The sequence below is a fragment of the Emys orbicularis genome, chromosome 3, assembly GCF_028017835.1.
Source record: "Emys orbicularis isolate rEmyOrb1 chromosome 3, rEmyOrb1.hap1, whole genome shotgun sequence".
NCBI lineage: Eukaryota > Metazoa > Chordata > Testudines > Emydidae > Emys > Emys orbicularis.
This window is the reverse complement of record NC_088685.1, coordinates 33,853,978-33,865,552: the sequence shown is the minus strand read 5'-3', so window position 1 is coordinate 33,865,552 and position 11,575 is coordinate 33,853,978. Positions and strand designations below refer to the sequence as shown.

The following is an 11,575-nucleotide window of genomic DNA, read 5'->3' as shown; positions in this document are numbered from 1 at the left end:
GGGGGGCGGAAGGTGTTCGCGGGCGGACCGGAAGTCGAGGCCGGGTGCTGGCGAGGGACACACCGAGTCGCCGGTTGTTCGGCATCGCTGCGCTCGCTCCTCCTTTTCCGGGATGTCGGCGAAGAGAAAAGCCGAGGCCATGATCCCGGCCGAGGAGAGCGACCAGCTGTTGATCCGGCCCCTGTGAGTGACAGCGGACGGCGGAGCAACAGGGCGCTGGCGGGGGAAGGGGGGTAGCGGGAGGCGGGAACATGGGGCGGCCGGCGGGGGAGGAGAGTAGCAGGGGGCTGGGGCACTGGCCGGGGAGGGGGAGCGGCAGGAGGGAGCTGGGGCGCTTGGGGGACAGCGGGAGGCGGGGACATGGAGCAGTTGGAGGCTGGGGCACTGGAGTCCCTTCAGACATCACCTGCACTAACATGGTGTCGCAGACCTTAAGTTTGTGGCACAGCATTAATGTCGTGTTAGTGTGTCTGGAGTGACTGTCAGAAAATGGGGCAGACCCCCCCCCCCCCACTGCTGGTATGTTCTATAATTCGTTTTCGCCAAGCCAGTGACAAATGTGAACTCCTGGATCACTCTACCAGTCTTACTATAGCATCACAGACATTCCCCTTAAACTCTCCAGTCTATCTTGCTACCCAGACAAACTGGACTTAGTGATAAGATGGTTACTTACAACAAACATCACATCACATTTAGGTTACTTTCAGTCCCAAGACACCAGTCACTTACTCCAGATCAGTTAGTATCCTAGACCTTACACAAAGAACTAGTTTGGTAGCCCATTCTATAGTAAACTAACTAAAGGTTTATTAGTTAAGAAAAGGAAATGAGAGTTATTGAGAGGTTAAAATAGGTAAAATATATTAACAGATGAGTCACACTTTGTAATTCCAAATGGAGGCAGTGATGCAATAAACTGCCAGTTTACAAAAAGTCTTTTCAGGGTTCCCATATTGTCTCTGGGGATCTCTACTTTGCGTCTGGTATACTTCCCTGTAAGAGTCCAAACAGTCCAGAGAAATAGGATCTTTCCTTGAATACATACTTAAAGCTTCTTCTCACAGAAAACAAGCTGACAGGGTCACTACCCCCGTGGGCTTTTCCTTTGATGACAAAGAGTAAGGAATGCATTTTGAGTCTTTGACCTCGAGTCATCACACACAATGACCACTTGCTTTGAAATTAACACTTTTCTGATAAAATTCTTCATTTGCATTCCACAAGGCTTCTTTCTCATTTGATGGGTTATTTAGTTACAGGGCTCTACGCAGTGTAAATGATTGCTACTACATTATAACAGGATACAGCTAAGTGAAAACAATGCAAGTAACGTTCCATTAGTTTTCATGAAGTTTAAACAACAAGTACATTCTTTAACAAAATCACTCTGATCTATATTAATACACGAGTGAATTGGCTTGGGGCTCTGGCATGAGCTGACACCTGGTCTGTCAGTGTCACAGTGTCTCCTTCATAATCTAGACTCCCAGGTGTTTCACTCCACAGATCCACTGAAATGTAACCATCACTAAGGCTCCGTGTTTGTCACGGAAGTTACAGATTCTGTGACCTCCGTGACTTCTGCAGCAGCTCGGGCAGCCTCTGGGCATGTCACACTGGCTGCTGCTGGGGCAGTCTTGCATCCCCCTGCCCCCCCCCCCCACAGCAGGAGTTTGGTGTGGGGCGGTCTCAGGGCTGGGGATTGGGGTGTGGGGTGGTGCTTACCTGGGGGGAGCTCCTGGAAGGGGGATAGGAATCCCCCTCCCCCTAGCTCCATGTGCTGCCTCCGCCTGAAGGCACCACCCCCGCAGCTCCCATTGGCCGCAGTTCCCAGCCAATGAGTGGCAGTACCGGGGCTTGGGGCAGAGCGGAGGCAGCATGTGGAACTAGGAACTGGGTAGGGAGCCTGCCCCAGCACCTGCGGCACCCCCTGGGCCGCGAGTCCCCCACCCCAAGCACCTGCGATGCTTCTCCAGCTGTGCCCCCCTCCCTAGCACCCAGGCCCCCCCAGGCCGTCCCCCACCTGAGCACCTGCAGGCCACACACCCCAAAGCCCCCCCAAGTTTTAGTCAGGGGTATATAGTAAAAGTTATGGACAGGTCACGTGATCTATCCATGACTTTTACTAAAAATACGCATGACTAAAACGTAGTCTTAACCATTACTAGTGTGTGAGGGCAGCAGCTAAGCAAACAGCATGCCGTCCAGCAGTTGCGGAGTGGGGAAAAGAGAGATTGAGGTAAGACTTATATCAGACACAAGTTTAAAGAATCCACGACTCTTTTTAAAGTCCATGTAGAGTAGACAGCACCACTGTTTTTAAAGTCTCCTGTAAAAAGCCCACACACTAACTTCTGATTATGATGGTCCCTTGTGGTCTGAGTCTATGAACTTGTGTGGGACTCACTTTGGGGCTGATCCTGAGTTCTTCCTAGGAGACTCTTGCACCTTCAGCTGCCATTGTCTTCCTAGCATTGGATCCTTTCTATCTCAGATAAAAGACTTGTGTCAGGATTTTAAACTGATGACAAGGAGTCCTACGTGTTTTGCACTGGTTGCTTAGACTCAGAAGAGATCACCTGCATATAATTTAGTCAGTATAATATTTTTTATGATGCTCCATAAAATGTTTTCAATATGTTATAAAATTAAATATGAGAATAAAAATAGAAATGATATAACTAAAGGAAAAGGCTGCAATATCAGCTTGGTGAGATCCTTGTCCACTTAAGTTTAATGGGTCTGTGCAATGGATTTGTAATAAGATTCAAGTATGGATTAAATTTGAAATAGCTCTTTGTGGGGTATTTTTTTAAACTTTTATAAAGCACAGCTTTCTTTCTTTATAACATTTTGCTTTGAGCGATGCCAGGACATTTGAAGATCGGCAGTTGAACACCAACTGTTTATACTCCAAGGCCTTGTTTACACTACAAAGTTTTGTTGGCAAAAGGCAGCTTTGGTCGACAAAACAGTGGAGGTGTATACACTATAATGCCCCTCTTGCTGACAAAACTCTCCTGCTTTGTCAACAAAATAAAACCACCTCAACGAGCGGCGTAGTGCTTTTTCCAGCAAAGTTAGAGCGACAGAGCATCAGTGTAGACACTGCGTTTGTTATGTCGCCATAACTGGCCTCCAGGAGGTATCTCACAACGCTCACTGTGACCGCTCTGCTCACCGTTTCGAACTCCGCTGCCCTGCATCCAGCTGCACATGCATGCGCCCCATCCCTTTCAAAGCCCTAGGAAGTTTTGAAATTCCTCAGCATGGAGAGCTCACATAGCCACTGTCCAGCTGAGCATGCTGGCTTCCGGCAGCAAACACACTCCTGCCTGGACTACAGGGGTGGGGGTGGATCTCCTTGGTCTGTGGGAGAACTGTAAGGGAGTCACGGAATCAAAACATTAATGCAGAATCCTGCTTTCCCCGGGACTAGAACCACAGCGGCAGGCAGGGAGGGCTGCTGCAAGGGGTAGCGGGGGAAAGACTGCTGTGCTGTGCAGAGTCAGGGAGGGAGGTGTGGGCTGATGTCGGGGTGTCCACCTCCCCCTACCTGTGTACCATTCTCCTCTGGGGTGGGGAGACGATGACACCAGCTGTCTGTGCACCAGCTTCTGCCTCAGGACTGGTTGTTTCTGGCTGCTGTCTGAACTTGGGCTTTGTCACTGGAACCTGAACAACAAAACTTTTGTTGTTCAGAGGTGTAAAAAAGCCACACCCCTGAACGACAGAAGTTTTGCCAACAAAAAGCACTGGTGTGAACAGCGCTTTGTTGCAGGAGAGCTCTACTGCCGACAAAGCTACCGCCACTCGTTGTGGGTGGAAGTTTTTTGTCGGTGGGAGAGCTCTCTCCTGCCAACAAACAGCAGCTACACTGCGCGCCTTTTAGCGGAACGGCTGTAGCGGCACAGCTGTGTTGCTGAAAGGTGCTTAATGTAGACATAGCCTTAGAATCAGTGTGCAGACACACTCACTGTCCCCCAGCACAGAGTCTGTCTCTCTCACACATACACACTCCTCCCCACACACTCTCTGACACACTCCCCTAACACACACTCTGTCTCTCTCTCTCTCTCACACTCTTCTCCCTCCCCCCCCCCACACACTTCTGTGGTCTTGTGTTAGTGTTCAGCAATGTCATTTTGGTCATATTACCGAGTGCTACTTTAAAAAGTGATTTAAAATGTGTTACTGTTCAGGCACACACAGCAATCATTACAAGGTTCATAGCATAGAGCAAACAAACAATGCCGGGCTCAACACACTACGGCAACACACATTACTGTAGCTTAGTGTTAATATGCTCCTTCAAAGCATCCCTCAGCCGAATAACCCCCCGTTGGGCTCCTCTTATAGCCTTGTATTCATAACGCACAGCACAATACTGAACAGCAGTGAAGGATCCGTGCTTTCTGACAGAGATGGCTCGGTTGCAGGTTACACTGGTCTACAATTTTTGAGAAGTCGTCTGCTTCAGAGATAAAATGTGCTATTTATTATGTATTTTGATGTGCTGAATTCAAATATGACAATTAAAACAACTGATTGGCTACTGTTTCTAAGATATTTAAGTTTTTACATTTTATGTCTATTTATATTATGTAGATATAGTAGAGTTTTAATCATAAATTGTAAACCTAGGTCTTTTCATGTGTTTATGGTTGCTTTACATGATAATATTTCACCTGTCCTGTTTATGTAACACTTTAAAAATCAGCAAAAGGGTTATATAAATAAAATTTATTATGAAACAAAAGGCAAAAAACTATTCTGTACATAGTTTAGTCCTATTCAGTGTCTACTCGGCGCTTCTTGGCTTGTCTCTTGTATTCATTAAATGGAGCATCTCTTGTCACTGTCCAGCAATAGTCTGCAAGCATTGATGGGCTCCATTTGCCCTGATAGCGTTTCTCCATTGTTGCAATGTCCTGGTGAAATCGCTCGCCGTGCTCGTCGCTCACTGCTCCGCAGTTCGGTGGAAAAAAATTGAGATGAGAGTGCAAAAAATGTATCTTTAGTGACATGTTGCAACCAAGGCTTTTTGTATGCCTTGAGGAGGTTTTCCACCAACAACCTGTAGTTGTCTGCCTTGTTGTTTCCGAGAAAATTTATTGCCACTAACTGGAAGGCTTTCTATGCCGTCTTTTCCTTGCCACGCAGTGCATGGTCAAATGCATCATCTCGAAGAAGTTCACAAATCTGAGGACCAACAAAGACACCTTCCTTTATCTTAGCTTCACTTAACCTTGGACATTTTCCACAGAGGTACTTGAAAGCTGCTTGTGTTTTGTCAATGGCCTTGACAAAGTTCTTCATCAGACCCAGCTTGATGTGTAAGGGTGGTTACAAAATCTTCCTTGATTCAACAAGTGGTGGATGCTGAACACTTTTCCTCCCAGGCTCCAATGACTGTCGGAGTGGCCAATCTTTCTTGATGTAGTGGGAATCTCTTGCACGACTATCCCATTCGCAGAGAAAACAGCAGTACTTTGTGTATCCAGTCTGCAGACCAAGCAAGAGAGCAACAACCTTCAAATCGCCACAAAGCTGCCACTGTTGTTGGTCATAGTTTATGCACCTCAAAAGTTGTTTCATGTTGTCATAGGTTTCCTTCATATGGACTGCATGACCAACTGGAATTGATGGCAAAACATTGCCATTATGCAGTAAAACAGCTTTAAGACTCGTCTTCGATGAATCAATGAACAGTCTCCACTCATCTGGATCGTGAACGCTGTTGAGGGCTGCCATCACACCATCGATGTTGTTGCAGGCTACAAGATCACCTTCCATGAAGAAGAATGGGACAAGCTCCTTTTGACCGTCACGGAACATGGAAACCCTAACATCACCTGCCAGGAGATTCCACTGCTGTAGTCTGGAGCCCAACAGCTCTGCCTTACTCTTGGGTAGTTCCAAATCCCTGACAAGGTCATTCAGTTCACCTTGTGTTATGAGGTGTGGTTCAGAGAAGGAGGATGGGAGAAAATGTGGGTCCTGTGACATTGATGGTTCAGGACCAGAAGTTTCATCCTCTTCCTCTTCCTCGTCTGACTCAAGTGAGAATGGTTCTGGTGCATCAGGAACCGGCAGTCCTTCTCCGTGGGGTACTGGGCGTATAGCTGATGGAATGTTTGGATAATGCACAGTCCACTTTTTCTTCTTTGACGCACCTTTCCCAACTGGAGGCACCATGCAGAAGTAACAATTGCTGGTATGATCTGTTGGCTTTCTCCAAATCATTGGCACTGCAAAAGGCATAGATTTCCTTTTCCTGTTCAACCACTGGCGAAGATTTGTTGCACAAGTGTTGCAGCATATGTGTGGGGCCCACCTCTTGTCCTGATCTCCAATTTTGCATCCAAAATAAAGGTGATAGGCTTTCTTAACCATAGTGGTTATACTGCGCTTTTGTGATGCAAAAGTCACTTCACCACAAACATAGCAGAAGTTATCTGCACTTTTCACACAAGTACGAGGCATCTCTGCTCACTTTGGCTAAACAGAAATGTGTCCCTTTGCAAAATCAAACACTGACAAATAAGAGAGCACGACACTGTATGATTTCTAGAGCTGATATAGGGCAATTTGTTCAGCAGAGTGATGTAAGCTTCGTTATGATTGCATCATCCATGACTTCTAGGAATAACATGATGCAATTCATATCATGTATGACGCAATACCAGCTTCAGATTGCATCATTCATTGTTTTGCCTAAAAAGCAAGTACTGTCCAAACCCAGTCATAGATTTATTCATAGATCCAGTCAAAGATGTATTTTAGTCATTTCTGGTTTAAATTGAGATCCCTTCCCTTTATAACTCACTTATCCTCCGCCATTCCCAAGTCAAGGGTCGTATATACTGACCCAATAGCATATCTTGAAAACTAGAACCAATCAACAATTTTAAGCATCATTTTTGTTCTCAGTGACGCAGAATTAGTAAAGTTTGACTACATTTATTTCAGAAGCATTTTAGCTGTAGAGCAGTGTTACCAGGGAGTTGAAAAGCAGTTGGTAATCTAGTAGGATACCCATGGAACAATTGGATTGAGAAAACCCTTATCATGTGACGCTGTACCTGCCCCCATGAGGCATTGCAAACCTGTCCCAAAGCACCCTGTGGCCAGTTGCACAGTAGGATAGCTACCCACAGTGCTCTGTTTTCTGTCGATGCAAGAGCTGCTATTGTGGATGCACTCCACCAACACAATGAGCATCGTGTGGACATGCAACAGTGGTTTAATTACAGTGGTGGTGGTACGTCGGCGTAACTTGCGTTGACAAAACTCTGTAATGTAGACCAGTGGTTGTCAACCCGGGGTCAGAGATCTTCCAATTGATACATCAACTCATCTAGCTATTTGCCTAGTTTTACAACAGGCTACATAAAAAGCAGTATCAAAGTCAGTACAAACTAATATTTCATACAGATAGACAATGACTTGTTTATACTGCTCTATATACTATACACTGAAATGTAAGTACAATATTTATATTCCAATTGATTTATTTTATAATTATATGGAAAAAATGAGAACGTAAGCAAATTTTCAGTAATAATGGGCTGTGACACTTTTGTATTTTTATGTCTGATTTTGTAAGCAAGTAGTTTTTAAGTGAGGTGAAACATGGCGGTGTGCAAAACAAATCAGACTCCTGAATGAGGTACAGTAGTCTGGAAAGGTTGCGAGCCACTGGTATAGACAGGACCTAAATGGAAGTGAACTAGTTGAAAGGACTGTAAATGTGTCCTGTTTAAATTTGTTTGCAAACTTTTTAACTTTAACAAAACCTGTTACCATCTGATGGCTGTTTCTTGGCCTGTGTGAAATAGGTTTGGTGGTTTCAGTCCAGTTGCCAGTGAATAGGTATCCACATCACACAAAACACTATCACAGTTGGCACCCTTGGAGTTTCAACAAAGAGACAAGGATTCACACTGAGCTCCCATTACAACCCTTGGGTGCTAAGAGACATTACATGACTTCACTTTCCCTCTCCCTTTTGTTCAGTCGCATTCATTGAAAGGTACTTTGTTTATTTCAGAGGACAGCAGATACAGGTAGCTGCTAATTATTGGTAAAAGAAAGAAGTAAAACTCGGACTTTCAGCAAACATTATGCTAAGGCATGTGAGGCTAGAAAAGAAAAGGTAGTTTCTTTAGAAGAATCCAAAACAAGTCATGTGGGAATAGAGTTCTAGGGGTAGTGAGTTTATTTAACAAAAAAAAAATATTTTGACTGGTAATTCCTGAAACTACCAAAGGATTTGAAGCAGCTGGTGAGGCTATTGAGCAGTTAAAAGCAAATCTCCCTCAATCATGCAAGAAATATTCTGTACAAAATGCATTGTACAAATACGTTAACCTACCCTAATCTGGAAAAAAGAAAAGCAGTGACACCTCTCTTATAGAATCGTAAGAATTACTGTACTGCACTGGAACAGACCCAAGGTTCACTGAGTGTCAGTGTCCTGTCTCTGACAGTGGCCAGCACCAGACCAGTCAGAGGAAGGCGTAAGAACTGTACAGCAGAGAGATCTGGGATAATCTGCTCCCCATGTTAGCTCTTTCCCTGATCACTTAGAAAGAGGCTTAAACCCTGAAGTCTGAGGTTTGATCTCCCTTCCAAAATTGGGTGTTCCTGTTATCCATATAAACATCTGATCCCTTTTTGAATCTTGCCTTTGGATAAGTGATTTCTACAGTAGTGTAACTGGATGACTTTAGATACATCAGGAAACAAGTGCATACTTGTTTAGGCTTCCCCTTTGTAATAATTACATTAATACTGACACTTTAGTTTCTTTAGTAATAAACGAAGAAACAGAAAAAATGTTAGATTTATAATTCAAAACTTTTATAATTCAAAACTGCCTCTCAGCATTGAGTGCTGAAAGCTGCAAAATACCATAACTTAAATGGCCTTTCGTAGCAAGGGAGTTTGGGCTTAGGTAACAGTAGAGAAGGAGCAGAGGGATAGGTTGCCCACCCCTACATGGTACTGTCGTCACATGATTGTGCTGAATTTAGTGGCGCATAAGGAGCTGAGCTCTCTGTTGCATCACCCTCTGAGAAGCTTGATCTTTCTTTATCAGTTTCTCTCTTCTTACTTGGCATCTATCAATTTTTATGCTCTGGAGGCTTGACCTATGCCACCAAATTGCAAAGATGAACTTGAGAGTAGATAAGTTATATCACTGCTAAATGACCCAAACTATCTGTACTCATTTATCAGAACAAAGTATATGAATTATTAAAGGGTGTGTGTTTGCCAGTGTGGTGAAAAAAATATTTTGGAAATGAGTTAGCTTTCAAAACAAATGTTCTCAGCCCAGTCCTTTTTTCTCACAGTTGAAAGCATTGCACATCTTTAGGGAAGTAAAATCATAGCTGTGTGGGAAAAGGGGAAGTATTACTAACACAGAGAGCCCTTTATCTTGGAATTTTCAAAGGCACCTATCGCCACAATATCAAGCATTTCAAATTATGCAGTTCCCTGTACGATGTTGTTTCATAGAGTTTAAGGGCAGAGGAGATCATCTAGTATGGCCTGGATAGCACAGACCACTAATTTTTAGCCAGATACCTCCATATTAAGCCCAAGATTTTGTTTTGGGTGTGAGATTTGTACAATGTCGGAATGGTTATTTCTCCCCCATACAGTATGAAAATCTTTGACTGACAACCATTAGCCAATCAGAGTACTGGTATTTGCATAATTGCACAAGTTCTTTCTTATTTTCCTTGCTGTGAATATGCAAAACATGTGAATCTACTTGGGCTATTGTAATCCCTGTCTTTGGGTTGGCTTCCTATTCAAAATTTTCAAGTTGCTTGTCATCAACAAATATACCACTTCTGTTCTTCACTTTTCTGACAGAAACAGAAAATCTCCCTGTACATGTGAATCTAAAGGGTGTGTGTGGGTAAGAACAGCACACCAAAAGCAAGGAGATGAGGGCTGACACTCCACTGAAAGGGAAAGTGGCTTTAAAACATAGTTTAAATCCCTTATTCATTTTCCTCCTTCCTCTGATTTTTACCCCCTTTCTTTTGTACAGATCCCTGAGACACCTGTTTCTATAATAATGGCCATGTATATGAGTGTTCACTGGCTTTTTTACATTTGGGGAATCCCATCTTTCCTTCCCTAACATAAAAACCTATTGCAATTACTGAGGACAAGCACCTTACTTATCTGTAGGGAAGAAACTGAATGGCAGTGGGGAAAAGAGATGGTGAAAGGAAAAGCAAAAAGAGCTTAATTACTTTAAAACAGTGTACCTTTCAGCAGTTTGACAATTGGTTTTGCTTTTTGTGTTTTTTCTCCTGTCGCTGAAAATTTTGTGTCTAATAAAAGAAATCAGTATAATAACTTGAGGGCATTTCCTGTTAACTCTGAAATAATTCTGTGCTGGGCTAATAGTCTCTGATACCTTAAATTCATTCAACCTAAGATACAGTTGTTCTATTATAAATAGAAAGCACCCTCAAGTTATCAAAATATTTCGGGGGTAAGTTTGCTGTAAGCATTTAAATTGCTTTAGCCCATGTCAGCAACAAGCATTCATTTGCCATCCTAGAGAAAAGATACCAGTCCTTTCCCAAATTTAGGTCTTCTGTACTTTAGTCGTGGACAGGATCTCAGTTTCATTGAATGAAATGTCACTGTTCAGTTAGTTTAAATAGTGATTGGCCTTTCATTCTACAGTCGGATTGTTAAACAGTAGAATGATGAGTTCTGCACATAGGCATCTAAATGCACTTAAAACAGAGATGTAGTTAACTGTGTTTAGATACGGTGGGTGGTTTTTTGTTTTTGCTAACTTTGTCATGGATTTCCTTTCACAGAGGTGCTGGGCAAGAAGTAGGAAGATCATGCATTATTCTGGAGTTTAAAGGAAGAAAAATAATGGTAATTATTTGTAAACACCTGAATTGCCAGGGTCTGTTGTAAAAAGCTATTGTGTGTTAAATCCAAGTTCCTCACAAAAGTCTGGTATCGATGTCTGCCTTTCCCTAAACAGGCAAAGTCTTTGGTTCCCAAGAGCAACGTTACCTAGAGGATGTGACCTATTATATAAGATTTTAATTTAGTAATAAAAGATGTGTATAAATCCTGAGAGAAAATTCGGGTATCTATTTATGTATAAGTGTAGGTGATATGCTCACAATCTAGTTTTCAGTGGTATCTGAGCCTAACCTTTACTTTGTTCACACAGTTGTGTGTGTATGCACAGATGCTCTGTTTGCTTTTCCAGCATTAATGCCTGTGTACTCAGGTGATAGAATCCACACATGAAAGGCTGTTCACCTATGCTGTCAACTGTTACTATTGGAAAAGTGTGGCTAGAGGCTCGTGTAGGTACAAAAGTGCACATGCAAAGGCTCAGGTCTGGAAAATAGGCTCTCAAAAGGCATTCAGTTTTCCACTGAAGATAAGTCACCTACACAGATACCCTAGAGCAGGAGTGGGCAAACTATGGCCTGGGGGCCATATCCGGCCCTTCAGACGTTTTAATCCAGCCCTCGAGCTCCTGCTGGGGAGCAGGGTCCGGGGCTTG

At 43.5% G+C, this 11,575-nt stretch overlaps 1 protein-coding gene across 1 annotated transcript in view; it reads left to right on the top strand.

Annotated features, from left to right (window-relative positions):
- The first annotated feature begins 103 nt into the window (after positions 1-103).
- CPSF3 (cleavage and polyadenylation specific factor 3) overlaps positions 104-11,575 on the top strand; it is a 55,448-nt gene continuing 43,976 nt past the window's right edge. Inside the window, exons 1-2 of the mRNA XM_065400811.1 lie at positions 104-183; positions 10,863-10,926. Of these exons, the coding sequence (XP_065256883.1) occupies positions 113-183; positions 10,863-10,926 (135 nt within the window). The 5' untranslated portion in view covers positions 104-112. The remainder of the gene's footprint in view (positions 184-10,862; positions 10,927-11,575) is intronic.